Here is an 18773-nt window from a genome sequence, read left to right as displayed (position 1 = left end):
CATGCTAACCCTGCTAACCCTGCTAACCCTGCTAACTGCTAACGTTACCCGGAGGACCAGGCAAGCAGCCCATGGCTGTTTACAGCGTTTAGCCTCTTCAGCGGCTGGAGCCGACAACGGTGAGTTATTTTAAGCCACGAGAGGGGGGCTGTAAATCGGAAAGAGAGGACTGTGAGTTTGCAGTGTGTTTAGCGATTGTTGCCGTAATTCTAAGCCAATGAAGTGTGTTCCGTCGGCAAGGTAGTGGTATTTTTAGCGTTTCGTATTGTAATTCTAAGCCGAGGAAGTGTACCTGACTGGCGCGTGGAGAGAACAGTGAGGTTGTTGTGTTTTTAGCAGTTCATACTGTAATTTTAAGACGAAAAAGTTTGTCTGTCAGTTGGTTACAGAGCTCCGCGTGAGCACAGGCTTTTATGACTGTCAATATAGCCAGCATCTACCGTTAGCTACTCCGCTGTGCTGTGGAGTAATGTCTGGCTATGTGAGAAAAGCGTCTAGCAACATTGTTGTGAATGCTGCGGTCTCAGCCTGGCAACCCCCGTGAACTTCGAGTCTGGGCAGGAGGGGGCGGGGGAAACGACTCTCCAGTATTTTGAATTGGTAGTGCAGTAACTATTGTAACCGCTAGCTGCCAGTATTACATACAATATTACATATTGCACCTTTAATGTCGAGCCCTGATCTATATATATATATATATATATATATATATATATATATATATATATATTTAACTCATACATGACACATACTAGTAAGTTTGAGTGTAATCAAGTCATTGTTACCTAGTTGATAGCAGATATTTAATTAATTAACTCACTTGCTTTCTAGCGCCTTGCAAACCCAGACTACATCATGCAGCCTCAGTTTATGCAAAGAGATTTAAGTAAGTTTTAAGAAAAACTCCAGAATTGATTGAGCCTGACCAATGAGTACCAAGCAATCAGTGAATTATGGGGAGCTATTAGACGATGACAAAACTCGCTGCTTCTCGTCAAGAATCTTGTGGAATTGTCTTTAAACTCAGACAGAAAAATCAAACGTGAGAGACAATTATTTTACCAATGCTCTGCAAAATGCGGGCCTTATCCACCAGGTATTTGTGGGATGGAAGAAAGGCCTCTTTATCCAGCAAAATAGCCTCTGCAGCCTTGGCAGAATCCTATGCACACACAAACACACACACACACGCACAAAAGCTGTTAATTTTCGATTAATCAACTGCAGTGGCTGTAGATATCCTTATAATGGATGACGATCAGAGAAGCATTCCGTGCCACTGCTGTAGCTTTTCCTTACCGGACACCAAGAGAAAATTAAGAAGAAAACAAAGTTCTACTTTGATGAAAGAAAAACTAGTTTGTTTCAAACTGCTGTACAATAAGAGGGTTGCCGGAGCATATATACCTGGGACGAGCTGCCGTTTGCCGAAGCCAGCTTCATTACCTTGAGGATACTACAGACAGAAACAAAACATGCAGAGAAAGTCATTTTTTTTGGACTTAAAGTCACATTGTTATGTATTTGGGCTGCACGATACGAGGAAAACATGCGATATGTGATAATGTTGTTGAATATCCCGAGGACGAGGTCACTCGCGGTAAATAAACAGATATTAAAATATACCTGTACTCGGTTCAGCATTTCTGCTGCTTTCAGTATTCTTCAACAATTCAACAAATTGCTTGTTGAATTTAAAACAAAAGGAAATCGTTTCCAACATCTTTCATCGAACCAATAGAATATTATTCTGAACATAAAGGGCACCACTTAAAAAAGAATGAATGTTACATTTTAATGTGCAGTTTTCTACTAGTTTTGTGTCTATTGCGATATGTTGCAGCCTTTCGCGATGTGTATTTTGCGCCAGATGATATTGCGATGACGAAAAAAACTATACAACTATACAACGATACAACGATATATTGTGCAGCCCTGTTATGTATGACTTGCACATTCAGTGCACACTCAAAAGATCACCTGAGTTCAGTTTTAATCTCTTCATAGTCCATCTGGGATTGCAGTTTAGCTTCTAATCTCTGAAATGGAAAAAGAGAAGCAGCATGTTTTATTTCTTATTAATTGGTCACCAGAGGCGCTGAGGACTGAGGGGGGTGTTCGCCATGTTCTGTCGCTTCTCGCGTGTCACATTGCCACTCACCTCGATAGCTTCCGTTTTGTAGGCCAGCTGGCGCTCCAGCTCTAAGATCTGATTGGCCGAGGTCTCTTGAACTTCCTGTAACGTGAACTGCAGCCGCTGAATGTTTTCCAGAAGACGGAGGACTTCGCGGTCTTTAGCCAGCAGGGTGGCCTCCAGCTGCGAGGGCAACACCTCGCCCTTCTTCTCCTGACAGGGCGAGAAAGGGGACGTGGCAGAGGATGTGAGGGGAAGTAAGTGATAGAAGGAGTGAGAGGTGGGGGGGGAGGAGAAAAGGTGAGAGGCCATAGGTTGAATCACAACCTATGCAGTGTTGATGTAATTCAGACAGTTAGGATGTGAGAAAAATTTGACTTCAGCTAACCATTAATACTGCATTTCAATATTTCATAGTGACTGTATCTGATAATAAGGTGGTAGCATGTCTGTACCAATTAAAAGCCACTCGGAGGCTCTCTGTCACTGGTTTTGTAATCTGATGATTTGTACACCTGTCTACATTTAGGTGTTAGTCGTAATTTATCAATTTCCAAGAAGAGACATTTACATCATGTTTTAAAAGGAACACGCCGACTTATTGGGACTTTAGCTTCTTCACCGTATCCCCCAGAGTTAGATAAGTCCATACATACCCTTCTCATCTCCGTGCGTGTTGTAACTCTGTCTGACACACCCACCGCTAGCCTAGCTTAGCACAGATCCTGGAGGTAACCAGCTCCAACTAGCCTACTGCTTCCAATAAGTGACAAAAATAAAGCCAACATGTTCCTGTTTACATGTTGTGAGTTGTATAGTCACAGGGTGTACAAATAACAAGGTCACATGAGACACAGCTTTCTTCTAACCGTATACATACTGAGAACTATATTCTCAGAAAGGCGAAGCACTGCTAACTGGGAGGAGTGATTAGCGCAACACCTGAAAAGAACCGTTGTTACTTCTCAGGTGCTGCGAGCAAATCACTCCACCCAAGTAGCAGAAGTAGCAGTGCTTTGCCTTTCTGAGAATATAGTTCCCAGTATGTATACGGTTATTTGTACACGCTGTGACTATACAAATCACAACATGTGAACAGGAACATGTTGGCGTTATTTTGTCACTTATTGGAAGCAGAAGGCTAGTTGGAGCCGGTTACCTCCAGGATCTGTGCTAAGCTAGGCTAGCGGTGTGGGCGTCAGACAGAGTTACGACATGCACAGAGATGAGAAGGGTATGTATGGACTTATCTAACTCTGGGGGATACGGTGAGGAAGCTAAAGTCCCAATAAGTCGGCGTGTTGCTTTAAGACTTTGAACTATATGTTGGACAGCTGAAATTTGTATATATGAGTTTGTTCTTGTTTTTATTTAGACAGAAACACAATCCTTTGGACTAGAGCAGGTACAGTCATATTTTAAAATATAATATCAAAAATTGAACAAATCTTAATTCAGTTTGTTAAAATGATACAGTATAGGCAACGTTATTCAGAATTTGCCAGAGTTATTTTTATTTATTTTTTCATTTTTTAATCGTGTTGTATTTGTCCTGCACTGGGCAATGGCTGTTGCTGCTATGTTACTTTGTCTTTTTCGCATATGTGGAACCATGTTTTTGTCTATGTTATTGTCTTTGTAAATTATAGTGTGGTCTGGACCTACTCCATCTGTAAAGTGTCTCGAGATAACTCTTGTTCTGATTTGATACTATAAACAGAAATTAATTGACATGAATGTCTATATCGGTCCTTGAGGGGTCATTGTGGAAGTCTCAGTCCAAAAAATAAATCTGGATTTTCAATTGACTAATAAGAAATTGTGCACCACCTACAGCAATTTCCTCAACAACCTCAAAAACTGAACCTGAGGGAAATAGTGAATTGACAGAATATCTCTGGGAAGTAAACTACAAAGCAACGATGTCTTAGTGTCCTAGAAGTTCTGAAAAGGAACTAGTAACTACAGCTGTCACATGAATGTAGCGTAGTAGATGTACAAAGGAGCATGTAATATTAGTAATTAAGTAAAGTACAAGTACTGTATCTCATAATTGTTGAGTAATGCACTTGAGTAAATATACTTAGTTACATTATACTGTTGCCTAGATATGGCCAAAAATCAAATACCAGTCACAGATGAAGGGACATTATTCTTACCCTGCTAGTGCCCTCTGCTGGATGGCAGTTCCCTGTGGTGGCTCTCTGGCCACTGGCTAACTGCTCCTTTAGCCTGTCCACTTCCCTCTGGGCCTTTTCCGCTCTCTGTGCACACACACACAAGGTATCACAGCGTTACAGTTTTCCTACACTAGCCGCATCAATTGGCTAATGAGATGATCAAGGTGAGAGCATAAACATAAATCAAAGGAGGCGCCCTTGCTCGGAAATTTTAGAGCCGAGTGAAAACCCTGAGTACGGGCCCGCACAGACCAGTGCAGCCACCGCTTTATTCTGCTGAGGGGGCTGTTTAGTCAGCCCACTCTATTCCCCAAACTGTTTACCTGCTCTGTCACACCCGGCCTGCTAATTAATGATTCATTTTGAGAACATTTATCTAGGAGCTGTTGGCAGAGAGCAGCAGAGTGAGAAAAAGAGCATGAGAGAGAAGAGCAGAGAGGGAGAAGAAAGGAGCAGAAGAAAAAGAGGTATCACCAGCACAGGAAGCAATCAAGGCAGTGAGATAACTAAGAACCCCGGCGTTTGGCGCTCCGGCATCAATCGCGTTCTCGGCAGTGCGCCGCTCTCTGCTGAGTGGAGCCGTGCTGCCATAGCGCCCACCGACGGGGACTCAGGTTTACACTCGCTAATCACACGCTCAGGGGAGGGGCGGTGGATGTGGGAGGAAGAACGGGGTGCGGGGGGGGGACACAGGACGGAGGGTGTCTAATTAAAGCCAAGGCTTGATTACAGGAGTGATTACCTTAACGAAGGAGCATCTCAATCAGAGAAGTGCAGAGGAAGACTGTACTCACCTGGTTTGCTTTCTCAAGACTCGCCATGATGGCGTCGACCTCCTCTGCCCTGGAACGCACACGCACGCACACACACACACACACAGACAGACAACCACAGGATTACTGAGCAGATACCCTCACTCTCCAGTACACATAAAAATACAAAGCACAACTGTTGTTATTACACATTATATAATCCTTAAAAAATAAATAAAGCTAAAGCAGTCACGGTTCCCTTCTGAAGAAGTTCAAGTTTTAGAAGTAAATACCATCTTTATTTTCCCCATGTCCATTTCAGGAAATCAATAAAGAGTTCTAAGCCTTAAACCATATACAGTATGGCACAATACTATGTTGTACTTTGGGATTATTTGGGATGTATGCACACATTAAGTCAAATGTGATGGATTTAAGTTTATTTAAAGCGCCCATATTATGCTCATTTTCAGGTTCATAATTGTATTTAGAGGTTGTACCAGAATAGGTTTACATGGTTTCATTTTCAAAAAAAAACACCATATTTTTGTTGTACTGCACAGCTCTCTCTGACTGCTGCATCTCCTCTTTTCACCCTGTGTTCAGCTCTCTGTTTTAGCTACAGAGTGAGACATCTTTTCTTCTGTACTATCTTTGATTGCACGTGCACATGCGCAGTAGTGCAGATGTAGATCATGTCAGCTAGCTAGCTCAAGAGACAGTAAAAGAAAGGTTGTTTCTCCAACTTCGGTCAGTTACAAGGCAGGATTAGCTGGGAGACTTCTAAACGAGGACGCACATGGAAGTAGTTCTTTCGTAGATTATGGTGAACTTGTGGTGTGTGTTGTAGCAGTGCTTTGCTATTGAGAATGAGGTAGCATGCTAACGGTTGCGGTTAGCCAGCTTGTGTGTGTGTGTGTGTGTGTGCATCAAATCCGCCTTGGTTGTTCACGCTGCGGCCGCAATGAAAAAAAAGAAAGTGTGTCTGATTCAGGACCACATATGGAATCTGATTTGAAACAAAATCTGATCTGGTTAAGATTTGAGTGTACACATTTCTGAAGAAGTCTGACCTGGTCACTTGACCCCCCAAAAAATGAGATTTGGGCCACTTTTGCCTGCAGTCTGAACATAGCCATGTTTACACGTTGTAAATAACTGTAAATAAAGGACATTTTTCTTGTTAAGCCTTCTCTTACAGATAAACCCTAATCTCAGACATACATTATGTCATGACATACATGACATTACCATAGGATGTCTTTGTCGTGACAACTTGACATAATGTCATCCTGTTTAATGTCAAGTTGTCTTAATAAGGACACTATAAAGACATTTAATGTCAAGCTGTCATGACACATACATCTTCTGGTAATGTCATCCTGGTTAATGTCAAGTGGTCATTACAAAGACATCCCAAACAAATGTAATGTCAACTTGTCATGACCAAGACAACTTCTGGTAATGTAACTTTGATTAATGTCAAATTGTCATAATCAAGACAACCCAAACAATGTCAACTTGTCATGACAAAAACCGAATGACACTTAATGACAGAAGTCATGAACATTTATGACTGGTTTATAACGTTTATGACACGTTCATGACCGTGTCATGTCATAGTTATGACAGTGTCATGTCGCGGTTATGTCGATACCTTCAAGTTCAAGTTCAAATAGTTTATTGTCATATGCACAGACAGAAAGCATGTTTCCCTGCACAATGAAATTCTTACTTTGCCGTCCACACTAAATGTCATACAATAAATACATACAAAAATGAATAGCAAAAAGCAATAAAGGAGCAATAAAAGCAATTAAAAGCAATAAAGTTAAGGTAGTGCATTTCTTAATAAAAGCAATAAAAAGTGAGGTAGTGCAGTTCTAAATAAGGCAATAAAGTTAAGTTCAAGTAAAATGTTGCCCAATTTTTTGATTTTATATGTTCATTTAACGGTTTTATAATACTTTCTTTAAATTGTATCCCCTTACAGGATGCTGTTTCAATGACTTACCAGGAATATTCTGGTAAAGACAATTAAAGAAGTTTATTGAGTATAACAAATATCATAATCTGCTTGACAAATCCATCCATTGTTTTGTGTGTTATGGTTATATATTATAATATAAACTCCTCTACAGGTCATTAGTAACCCCAGATGCTTCAATGGCATGCCCTCTGTGTCCTCCATCGTAGCTATGGCTCTGTATAAACGCTGTGGCCAACGGATGGATGTGGGATTCCATCCTCTCTTGAGATTGAACTCCAGCTTGCCTTCATACATTTTACAATCACAGAAGTCTAATTCAAACAGAAGCTCAGCAGGATTATTCATGAGGTTTGTTTGAAGTGCAACAGTTTTATTTCTGCACACGTGGGACCTGGTTATCAAAAGGTAGATAGGGATGAATTAACGAGGATGCTGTGATTGATTTAAATATGCACATAGGTTTCGCAAAGTTTCGGCGACACAGCAGTCCGTTTTTACCAAAAGAAAAATTTGTTCAAAGAACATATTAAGACTTCTTTTTAATCCACATTAAAGAAACTACATTGAGCCGAACGTTCATTCTCTTTCATGTTTGCATTTAACCGCTCCCATCGTCTCACATCAGTCTGCAGAATTAATTAGCTAAAATGTTAGTGATCCAATGGAATCATTATGTCATGAAGACGATACTATTTCTACAGTGAGATGTGGAATCCATTAGATACTGAGACTGTCTCAAACCTAACATATTCTTGGCATTAAGGATCACCGGTGGCGTGTGGTGCGGCCCCGGTTTCAGAGGGTCCTGGCCGTGCCCCGGTCCTATCAATAAGGCCAGGATAGATGGTGCCCTGCCGACAGCGAACACTAACAGGTGTCAGTGCCACGTTTAATGAACTTGTGCAGTACGGAAAATGTTTTGTATTGATTACCTGCTCGGCTACTCAAGCCGAAGCAGACAAATAGTCTTTCTTATCAACATTGAGGAAACAGTCAGTGAGAGTAATAGAGGCCGGCCCGGTGTTCAGAGGCTCAGGATCAGGGAGGGATAACTGCAAGCTGGAGCTCTGGGGTCAGTGGTGCTACTGTCAGCCCGCATGCACGCACACACGGACGCACGTGTGCACACACGCACACTTCTTAAACTTCTAGAAACCTCTAGAAACTTCTTAACCTGTTCTCTTTCAATGCTGTTCCATGTCTTTGTCTGACAGAGTGAAGGACAGAGAAGGAAAGACATCAATACAGAGACATTTTAAAACTCGCAACAAAGAGTGGAGCCAGAGCTAGATAGCATTTCAAATTAACACGAGATGCTGCGGTGAGACATGTAAGACAATTCTCAATGAATTAATGTCATCAAATACACCAGTCTATGGTCTTTACACACACACACACACACAAACACACACACACACACACAGTATGACAAACCACGTAACAGAGCTGGTCTTTCAACCTGCAGATGCACGCGAAAGGTAAGCCCAAACTGAAAATGTGTCCAATCCAACAAAATGGATGGCAGTGGGTCTAAAAACATCCGTTCATTTGCGCCATGGATGAAGACTGGGAGAAAATCCATTAGCAGCGGCTGACTGTGCTCTGGAGCACAAAACCCAAACAAAGGAGTGTTTACTTTGAACGTCTATCGACATCCTTCATACAAGCTCAGATTCATTTCAGGCGTGCGGTGGATACATTGCGCTCAAAGACCAGGACAAGGTAGAGTGTTTTCTGAAGCAATCTTTAAATGGAGCAATTCTTCTTGAGGGCTGTCATGGCCCAGCTCCCAGCGAAGGCAAACACAGACCTCTCTCATCGACCTGCATTAGTGGCTGAGTCACTCTCCGCCTTTACAATGGCATTCCTCAGCTCTACACTGGACATGAGTTTGTGTAGGCAAAATGAAGAAGAGCGGCTTCAGCACTTGGAATGCTACAGTGAGCACCAGTGAGGAAGGCCACAGAGATGCCAGTGTGTAACCACCACCACTTGGGGGAGGGGGGGGTGTATAAAAGTTGGTCAGAAATGACGTAAACACAACATGTAAAATGGGAGGCAGACTCTTACTTGTTGGTCATCTCCTGGTTGTATTTACACCGCAGGTCCAGCAGCTCTGTCTGTGCAGTGTTCAAAGCTGGTGAGAGGCAGACAGTGAAAAAAAACACATGAACTTTGACCTTAAAGCTACATTACTGAATTTATTTGCCAATCACATTTTTGGTTACTTAATATACATTAAATTTCTTTTCTTTTAACTTCAAACATTACCAATCAAATAATGCATTTGCAAAACAACAAATTTCATTGAAACATGTGTTATTCTGAGCTTCACTCCTAGCTAGAAGTGTGATACTGCTCAAATAAAAAGAAAGATTTCCTCCAACTTTCTTAGACAAAATTGTATACTACAAGAAACTGTGTCCTCAACTTTTATACCAGTTGGCAGCCAGTTCTGGCCGAAAGTTGCAAGGGGGGTTTTTCTGCTCACAGGCGCTAGGAGGGAAGCGAGACAACCACCATTCAACCCCAAAAAAGTCCTATAACCATTCCAGTGACTCTGAAGCTGTTCAGTTAACATAAATTAAGCTAAAAAAACCCCGGCATAGTTCCCCTTTAAAGTAAAAATTTTTTCTTGCCTCGTTTGTATTTTTTTTAACCATCGAAATTATGTTGTGTATATGTAATATTGTGAATTTCAATGGTGCAATAGGGTAGGGTTACTTGGGATTTTGTTAAAAATGTATCAATGACTGTATGTTAAATTGTGTTTTGCATAACCTAAAAAAAAAAAAAAACATAATAAAAAATTCTTGGCGGAAAAAAAAAACGTGATAGTTTAATAGTTTATAGTTGAGTCAACAGAGCAGCAGTCTGTGCTTCAGCAGACTGTACAGTAATAATGCACATAGTGGCTAAGGCTGAGATGAAATGTAACAGCTACAGTACGCGTCAGTGTTTAAACCACTTACAGGAATGCAGAACCTTGATCTTCTCCTCGGCCTCTGATAGTCTGTCAGCCAAACCAACGTTGGCGCTCTCCTCCTCCTCCTCCTCCTCCCCCCTGGGAGAAAAAAAAAACAACAACTCAGTTTCAGTTACTTCACTACATCATGGCTACCATTTAAGCAACACTATGCACTTTGTGCCGTGAGACAGAAAAATGTGGTAATCCCAGCACGTGTGACAAAGAATGTAACAGAAGCAGCTGTTGTTTCACTGTTTCACCTTTTTGGAGCCGTGTTCAATTCAGCTTTGGTTTATTTTTTTAAAAAACCTTTCACTACGGCGTCTAACTGCAACTCAAAATATCCCCAGGACAAGCTAAATGGACTCATTTATTGTACAGGTTCACAGACCCTCTCAGTTTTTATTTCTTTTACATCCGCAAAAGTTGCATATTGTTGCCTTAAAAACCACTAAAATGGATTGTGAACATCTCTGCATGGGGGGGTGGAAGGTTTGGAACATTGAAGGGTTAACCTTAACAATCTTTAAATACATGCCCTATTTCATATATATACCAAAAATAAACAGCAGTGGTCTGTGTTGTAGGCATTGGGTGGCACAGGCAGTTAAAGGTGCAGTAGGTGAGACTTATAAAACTAACTTTCTGTCATATTTGCTGAAACTGAACCTATGTTTGAGTAGAACTACTTTTAGTTTTATTACTATATTACTCTATAATGCACAAAAATAACTTTCCTTCATTCATATTTTTGTATTTTAACTTATTGGTATGGATATATTTGAGTACATGTGTGGTGTTGTGGTGTTAATAAAAGGATCTATCTAAAATCTATCTAATTTAAAAAAAAAAAATAATAATCCGGCTCCTCTGGCACCACCTACAGCCTGTAGTAGAGCTCCCTGGTCAGATCCTCCAATCAGGGCCAGGGGGGTGTCTAACTGCGTGGCAATCACTCCTCATGCACACGCATTCATTCTCCCTTGTGGGGGGAGGGGCTTATGAGACCATTAGGGCTTTAGCAGAAAGGGGGGGGAGGGACTGAGAAGTTGTCGATGTTCAAATTCTTTGGCTAAGTCCTGGATCTTCACAATCCTACCTACGGCACCTTTTAAGGGGGTTCATTTGTGTCTTTTAATTTAGGAAATTTAAACCATATGTAAATCTATAATGATTGCCAGTCAGAGGCAGGCAAGGGGTGCATCGCTGGTTCTCACCCTCGGTCCTTAGCTGGGTCCTGGTAGTTCTGCTGCGGGGAGCCTGGGGCCCCGGGAGCCGGTGTGCTGTTGGGCGTCATCACGGAGGCTGGAGAGCTGGATTCTGGGGCCTCCTCTGTCACTGCGGCCCCTGGGACTGCTGGGCCGTCCTCTGAGGGCTCTGCGTGGAAGAAAAAGACTGCCATGAGTTCTCCAACGTCAGCCGAGTGATCGGATATTACCAGGTAAATGCGACAATCGATTTCTGTTTGAAATAGTCATCTTAAGGTGACCATTATTCAATCTCCAGATATTTTGGTGGAATTCACACTTCTTCCTAAGGCCTGGTACACCTGGTAACCTGGACCTGGTAAAAACTTTTCATGATTAATAAAACCTGGGTCCCTGCAATCCGACATAGGTTATCATGTGTCCGAGTCCAAAATTCCTGGACCTTATCACAGGACCACAGGACATCTGGACCTGGTAAATTACCTTGCCTGCACTTTCAGACCTGTACAGTAGCAGCCACTTCAGTGCTGTGTTAAAAAGAAATGCTTTCTAGTGGGACTGCTTCCTGATGCAGATGACTTTTGGCCTGACCTGTCTTTTCAAGGCACTCCAGGTGTTTCTTCCAGTGCCCGCTGATCTCTCGTACCAGGGCCTCGCCGTCTGGGGCCGAACTGTGAAGGTGCTGCAGTCTTTCCTCCAGGGTGTGTGAGGCCTCCAGCACGGGTGCTGGATCTGAGGAAACAGACCCAAACAAATCTCTGTAGAAACAACTCCTGAGATTCACAAGATATCCATACGCTCTTACTTTTCAAAAAAAAGCAAAATAGCTGTTTTACTGTGCGCGCTGCCTGTAAAGCACTTTACAGAGTTTTTCAGCGTCGCAGTTTCAACAGAGACACACAATTCCACTGAGACTTGTTTCCAAAGAGTGACTCTTAGACTTTCCCCACTCAGGCGCCTTTGAACATTTCACAGGCCGGACCTAATGACACAAGTGCTGTTTCCGACCCTTCACATGTACAGGAATCATCTCTAATGAGTCTTCTCACGTGCTGATGAATGGCAAAGAAGACAAAAAGATTGCCATGAATATGTGACGGAGTCTAAAGTCCCAAGTATACACCTAGGCAAAGTGTAGAAAAAGTCTGCTCCTGAAAAGGGGGGAGAAGCAGGATTCTTTAGCACAACAGAGGAGCTGTTTTGCAATGCATGCGTGGCAGCACCGGGCCCATGGGGCCAACTAGGAGGCTGTTTCTCAGCTAACAAGTCTCCTCTGTATCATTTGATCATTTAAATTATTATGCCAGGAATTCTCAGGAGGCAGCTCGGCACTCCACATCACAGGGCTGTTTTTAATCTTCCCCTTCCCTTTCTTCCCCTCCCGAAAAGTTCAACAGCTCAGAGAGAGAGAGCTGCTCCTGTTGTGTACCTGCCTGCCGAACACCAAAGGAGGTGACTTCTAGTGCCAAAGCACAGAGAGGGAAGCTCAGGGGAGCTCCCTGACAAGGGGGGTGGAGGCAGGCTAGATGTAGAGCCACACGCACACACACGCACACACACACACACCGCAGCCCTTCAAAACTCTAAAAGAGGAGGAAAATCGCTGCTTTGCTGCACAAACTTTTCTCCCACAGCTTTCATCCACTCATCTTAGACTTCTGTGTGGAACCCAATTGAATCCCTTCTTCAGTATGGGCACTGACTGAAGTGACTTTTCATAAGAAGCTGGAGCCACAGACGTTTAAACTTTGCCAGATGCCACAGAGAGAATGCAAACTCAGAGCCGGCAGGCCACAAAAATAAATGCTCATCAGAGAGCCAAAACTTCTGCAAAGTGCAATTTGTTGAAATCCTGGCCCAACGTTGCAGCCTGCCATATCCACATTTTCATCAGACAAACATTTTGGGCCATTTAATTGATCGAGCTATTTTTCCCAGGACCCGTTTACAGTCAAACATTGTCTGCATTCATTGTTACACCAGCTGTGGAGATATTGCATCAGTCACAAGGGACATCACTATTAAGAGCAGAGCTCTTCTAAGACAAACAGGATGACTTAAAGCACTGCTATTCCATCGACCCACTGTCACAGAAATCACTTTATCAGCCTCTTTCCCATATATCCTTTCAACTTTTAATGATCAAAGGACAGAGATTATAGTAAGGGATCTCTCACACATGGACAAGCCAGGATTATCAATCGGTGGCAAAGAGCTAAAGTAAAGTCAAATTTAAAGTGAAGGGATATAACTTAAGTCCGTATACAAAATTAACCCCCGTCAAAGTAGAGCAGCAGGGATACTCTCTCAGGGCCCGGGATCTACAGTTACTGAAGGAGAGTCCAGAAAGACTGCTGATAACTTTGGAAAACAGAGCTAATTGATGTTGCTAATAAGAAGCACTAGAGCTTCTTTTTCGGAGGCAGCTCCGATGGTAAATCCAGCAAATACACCCCGGAATGGAAGAGGAATTCAACATTAACCCGAGCGCTCACATTCCTGTTCATCAAGAAATATAGCACAGCTGACGAGGCATTATGTACATCAGGTGAGTCACATCACTCTCACGGCAACACAAACCGATCGATTTTTAATTCATCCCTTATCTTTAATTATATAGATGATTGGATGTCTGCTCCGGGGTCATGATAACGGATCGGGCAACAGCAGCTCGTTTCAAGTAATAAATCACGGAACATTTAATAATCATCTTCTCTGGTGAACACGGGGGCCATCTCTGGAAGAATCCCAGCCGCTGAGGGGAGCAGAATGGCATGGGGGGAGGTGGGAGGGGGGTTCAATAATGTCGTGAAAACGTGAACACATTTGTTCCCTCACAATAAGTCTGACATTTCTGGTTTGTTACAACTTAATCATCATTTCTGTCAATTACAATAAGATTGTACTTGCCAAAGTAATAGTTGAGATCTGGGAACATGGTGACAATGCTAAAGCAAAGCCAATGGGCCAGGAAACTCCAGCAGTCACACAGACAGGGTTGTAAAACAAGCCGACAGTTTAGACAGATTTACAACAATTTTTTTTTTTTACCTTTATTTATTCACTGAGAGGCAGCCTCTCTTTTGCAGGAACACCCTGATCACATTTACCCAGTTCCACATTCATACCTGGAAGCTGCCCAGTTCAACCACAGTCTGATCCGCTGGCCATCGAGCAGCTCCACTGGAGCCGTTGGGGTTAAGGGCCTTGCTCAAGGGCACCTCAGTGGTGGTAATGAGGGGAGGGACAAGCACTGTTCTTTCACTTTCCCCACCCAGATTTTATCCGACGAACCTCGACAAGCTCTAACCCAGGGGTCACCAACCTTTTTGAAACTGAGAGCTACTTTATGGGTATTGAGTCATACGAAGGGCTACCAGTTTGATACACTCTTATGAAATAACAAATTTGCTCAGTTTGCCTTTAGTTATATATGATTATTAATGATTAATGGTACTCATTTATGTGAAGACACTGGTCATGTTAATGATTTCTCACAATAATTATCAACAATGACTTAACAAGGTGGGTAACCGATAATATCAATATTCAATTTTCATTTTTAGAACAGGCCTGAGGGCTACTCATGTGGTCCTTGGGGGCACCGCGTTGGTAACCATTAGGCCACCACTGCCCAAATTGAAAAGCACGCACCCCCGAATGTCACTTATAATATCTCATTGCTCAGAAAAACAGTGTTCACACAACTGCGTACAGAACATTAGGACGACATTGAACCAGAAGTCTAAAAACTGTGATGGGTGTTTAAAATGGGGAATCATTTCATCGTTCACCTTTGTTTCTCTTTCGAATACGTTTGGCTGTCTGATCATGTGACTGCTCTAATTAGTCAGGGTTATCCATAATCATTCAGGAGATGTAAGAGACACTAGACTGTGATATGAAAAATTAGCTTGAAAACTGATGTTGGAAGTGTTTTTTTTTAAAGTTGGTTTTAATATTGAATATTTTGTATTCATGGTACTTTCTATTTCATTTTCTGTATCCAATGGGAGTCAATATTGTGTATAAAGAATGGTGTAAGCATGGTGTACTGGAGGGGTTTTCATTCTTTTTTTATGATTGACATTTTGTTATTTATTTTAACAAAACACACAAAACATACAACTTGAAACATGAACATACACCCCCCCCCCTCCCGCCCGCCCGCCCTTCATTCCTCCATCCTCTTAAAAGAAATCTGTCTGGCTATCATAAAACTAGTTTGGAAACCAACTTGTTATGTGCTTATCTTTTCCGCTTAGGATTGATCCATCTCCCAGACCAAATAATCTTGGGATGAATGGAACCTGGGTCCCTGCAATCCGACATGGGTTATCATGCAATGCGAGGAACAGACTTGCATTGAAGCTCATGCTGGTCTGCAGCTCGCTGCCTTAGTTAGAAAATTACAAAGTTTAGTACCAAGAGAAGAGATGGCAAAAACTACGAAAATAAGACCCACGTTGTAATCAACCCTGACTTGCTGATAGCGAAACATATGTTGGCATGACTTTTAATTGTTTTTGCACATTTTCTCAGCTGCGTTGATATTGGGTTTCATCACCTTGGCTGAGCGATAATGAGGCTGCCACCCTGGGTAGCTGGCTTCCTTGTGGTCACCGCGTTGCTTTGCTATTGCGCGTCTCAAAGCGGGAGGCAGTTACTGTATCCTGGGTGCAGCCTAGACTCCAGGATTAAGCCCGAGCCAAAGCCTGTCAGAAGCTGGACAGCTCCGCGCACTGCAGGTGGCATTGGGGAGGACGGCGCACAGGTAAGGATGTGTGTCTAGGTGGGTGGGGGTGGACCGGGGGTGGTGTGCGCCAAGACAAGCAGGTGTGTCGGGGCGGTCCGTCTTGGCCCTGTCAGCGATACACCATCATTAGGCGGTGTGGGCGCAGCAGGGTGCACCATTATGTCTCCCTGGGCCCTGTGTAATTACGCTCTGACATAATTAACCCAGCAAGCCCATTAGCCAAGCATTGGCTGGCTGAAGAGAGAGAGAGAGAAGAAAAAAAAAAATAAGGGCTATAATTATTTGTTGTGCGCATGTTAATGAGGCCAGCTGTGTTCCCATCATACAACACGAACAAATTAATTTACAAGGCTGTGCTCCAAGGTTTTTTCTTTTCATTCAAAACAGTCTTGTTTTTTTTTTCCCCCTCTCCCTCTGAGTGGACTTCAAGGTCCATAAACACGCTCTGGTGCTGCTGCAACAAACAGTAACACTGCTGTAATATTGTTGTCAAGAACCAAAACTAGGTTGAAAGAACACTAGGTCTTTAATTCCACAGACAATGTAAAGTGATAGAAGGATATGTAAGATAAATTGCAACCTTTTTTTTTTTTCCTTCTACCTGACAAGGATTAGTTTCGATTAGAAAAAAAAAAACACAAACTGCTCGCAACAAATTCGTAAACATGACTTCTCTGTTTGCGGTGAAGTTTAAACCAACGAGCATTTGATATTCACACAGCGAGCCGAAGTGTCGCTTTACCTTGATGTGGCAGAGGGAGTGAGAAAATGCAAAAATAAAAAAATAAAAAACAGAGGTGGAATGAAAAAGAAATGATTGTGGGAAGCGGCGGGCTTTTGTGTGTGTGAACAAAACAAAGCCGAGAGAGAAACTTCTTAACCTGTTCTCTTTCAATGCCGCTCCGTGTCTTTGTCTGACAGAGTGAAGGACGGAGAAGGAACGACATCAATACCGAGACATTTTAAAACTCGCGACAAAGAGCCGAGCCGGAGCTAGATAGCATTTCAAATTAACACGAGATGCTGCAGTGAAAAGTGCCACTGACATCCAAACCAAACTTCACTTGAAATGATACAAAAAAAAGAAAATCTTATTAAGGAGACATGTAAGGCAAATCACGACGAATTAACGTCATCAAATACACCAGTCTATGGTCTTTACAATTTTTATTCCCATGGTTAAATTGTACCTGCTTTCAGGCACACACATACACACATTCCTACACACGCACACGCACACACACACACACACGCACGTCTTTTAAGAGCACACTCTCTCCTGGTCCCTCTGGGGGGTCTCCTACTCCACAGGGATCAGTTGGAAAGGCCCAGCTCTTTTATGAACATAATGCATTATTAAGCACCTCAAACATCTCCTGGGCCTTTGTTTATTACTGCTCTTATTAATCACTTGTGCATAATCTCGTCCCGCCCAGAGAGCTTTCATTTTCCATCAGCTTTTATGCGTCCTTATTTTCTGACAGACACACCACAAAACGCGCACGCACGCACGCACGCACGCACGCAGGCACGCAGGCACGCCACTCCTTCTTCGCTCTCATCCTGACTGCAAGGTACTCAGCTGCAAAATTACAATAAAGCCAGCTCGCTGTGCCTTGCAGGCCTCTCTCTCTCGCTGGTGCTCGCTTATGTATATGAAAGGCTGAAGAAGGACTACTTATTCTTTATGCATTTGAATGACTCCTTATGCGAAGGTCAGCGCATTGTGTTCCTGATAATCTCATAGCCGAGGGAAACATCTGACGTGAATATGTTAGGCACTTATGACCATCTCATTGCACAAGAAGACACGTGACTCAATGTGACCACAAAAAAAAAAAAAAAAAAAAAAAAAAAAAAAAGAAGAAGCTGCTTGTACTTGTGCTCTTGGTCCGCAGTACCGGTGGTCACCACTAGCAAGCACTGTTGCCATAACATTTCCACTAATGCACGCACGCACACACACACACACACACACACACACACACACACACACACACACACACACACACACACACACACACACCCACACCTATAAAGACTCACACACACACACACACACACACACACACACACACACACCTCAGACATGCCGTAGGCCCGGCACACACACACATACTTAGAGGGGTGTATTCAGATCAGAATCTTCACAAACTCTTAGTGAGCTCCCTGCTCAGATAAAACGAGCTGTGTTCTAAGGAGAGAGGGAGAGGGGTGGATCCTAAGGGATGAGTGTGTGTGCACGGAGAGGAGGCGAGGAAGAGCAAACACCTGGAGCGTCAGTCTCAGGGCTACGCCCCTGGCGACAGGGCCTCGCTGCTCTCACAGAGGTGGCAACAAACGCAGGCGTTCAAACGCCACTCGAACACAAACACGAACACACACACACACACACACCAGCAGAGAACAGCGTGTGAGACGGCGAGTAGGAGAGGAAGAAAAAGACAGAGGAAGTTAGGTGCATCTCTGGGAAACCGATGAATTTGGGCAGAAGCTGCCACGGTTTTTCAGCGTTCAGTGATCAGGACGTGTTTATCTGCACTGATCAAAACCGTGCGGAGGTGATATAAACATTGTTAGGGTAACGCTGTTAACAGGCCTCTTTCAAGCCCCAGACTGGGTGGGAGTTACAGTGCACAGCATGGGGAGATGTCACAGGCAAACCAAAATATAGAACGCTAATGAAACACTCCAGCGGATTGACATCTCGGCTTGGGGGCCTCATAAAAAGGCAAGAAACCACTTCAATCACTCGCATCAAGAAGTTATTTCTGTTCCGAGTTTG

At 43.0% G+C, this 18773-nt stretch overlaps 1 protein-coding gene across 1 annotated transcript in view; it reads right to left on the bottom strand.

Moving 5' to 3' along the window:
• Nucleotides 1–18773, bottom strand: part of cux2b (cut-like homeobox 2b) — a 106875-nt gene that overhangs the window by 16605 nt on the left and 71497 nt on the right. Inside the window, exons 5-14 of the mRNA XM_028578887.1 lie at nucleotides 11824–11964; nucleotides 11242–11401; nucleotides 10029–10120; nucleotides 9127–9193; nucleotides 5109–5157; nucleotides 4294–4398; nucleotides 2162–2347; nucleotides 1981–2039; nucleotides 1408–1456; nucleotides 1063–1162 (exon numbers count right to left, since the gene is read on the bottom strand). Of these exons, the coding sequence (XP_028434688.1) occupies nucleotides 1063–1162; nucleotides 1408–1456; nucleotides 1981–2039; nucleotides 2162–2347; nucleotides 4294–4398; nucleotides 5109–5157; nucleotides 9127–9193; nucleotides 10029–10120; nucleotides 11242–11401; nucleotides 11824–11964 (1008 nt within the window). The remainder of the gene's footprint in view (nucleotides 1–1062; nucleotides 1163–1407; nucleotides 1457–1980; nucleotides 2040–2161; nucleotides 2348–4293; nucleotides 4399–5108; nucleotides 5158–9126; nucleotides 9194–10028; nucleotides 10121–11241; nucleotides 11402–11823; nucleotides 11965–18773) is intronic.

This window comes from Perca flavescens, chromosome 5 (assembly GCF_004354835.1).
Source record: "Perca flavescens isolate YP-PL-M2 chromosome 5, PFLA_1.0, whole genome shotgun sequence".
NCBI lineage: Eukaryota > Metazoa > Chordata > Actinopteri > Perciformes > Percidae > Perca > Perca flavescens.
This window is presented reverse-complemented; position numbering and strand designations above follow the sequence as displayed.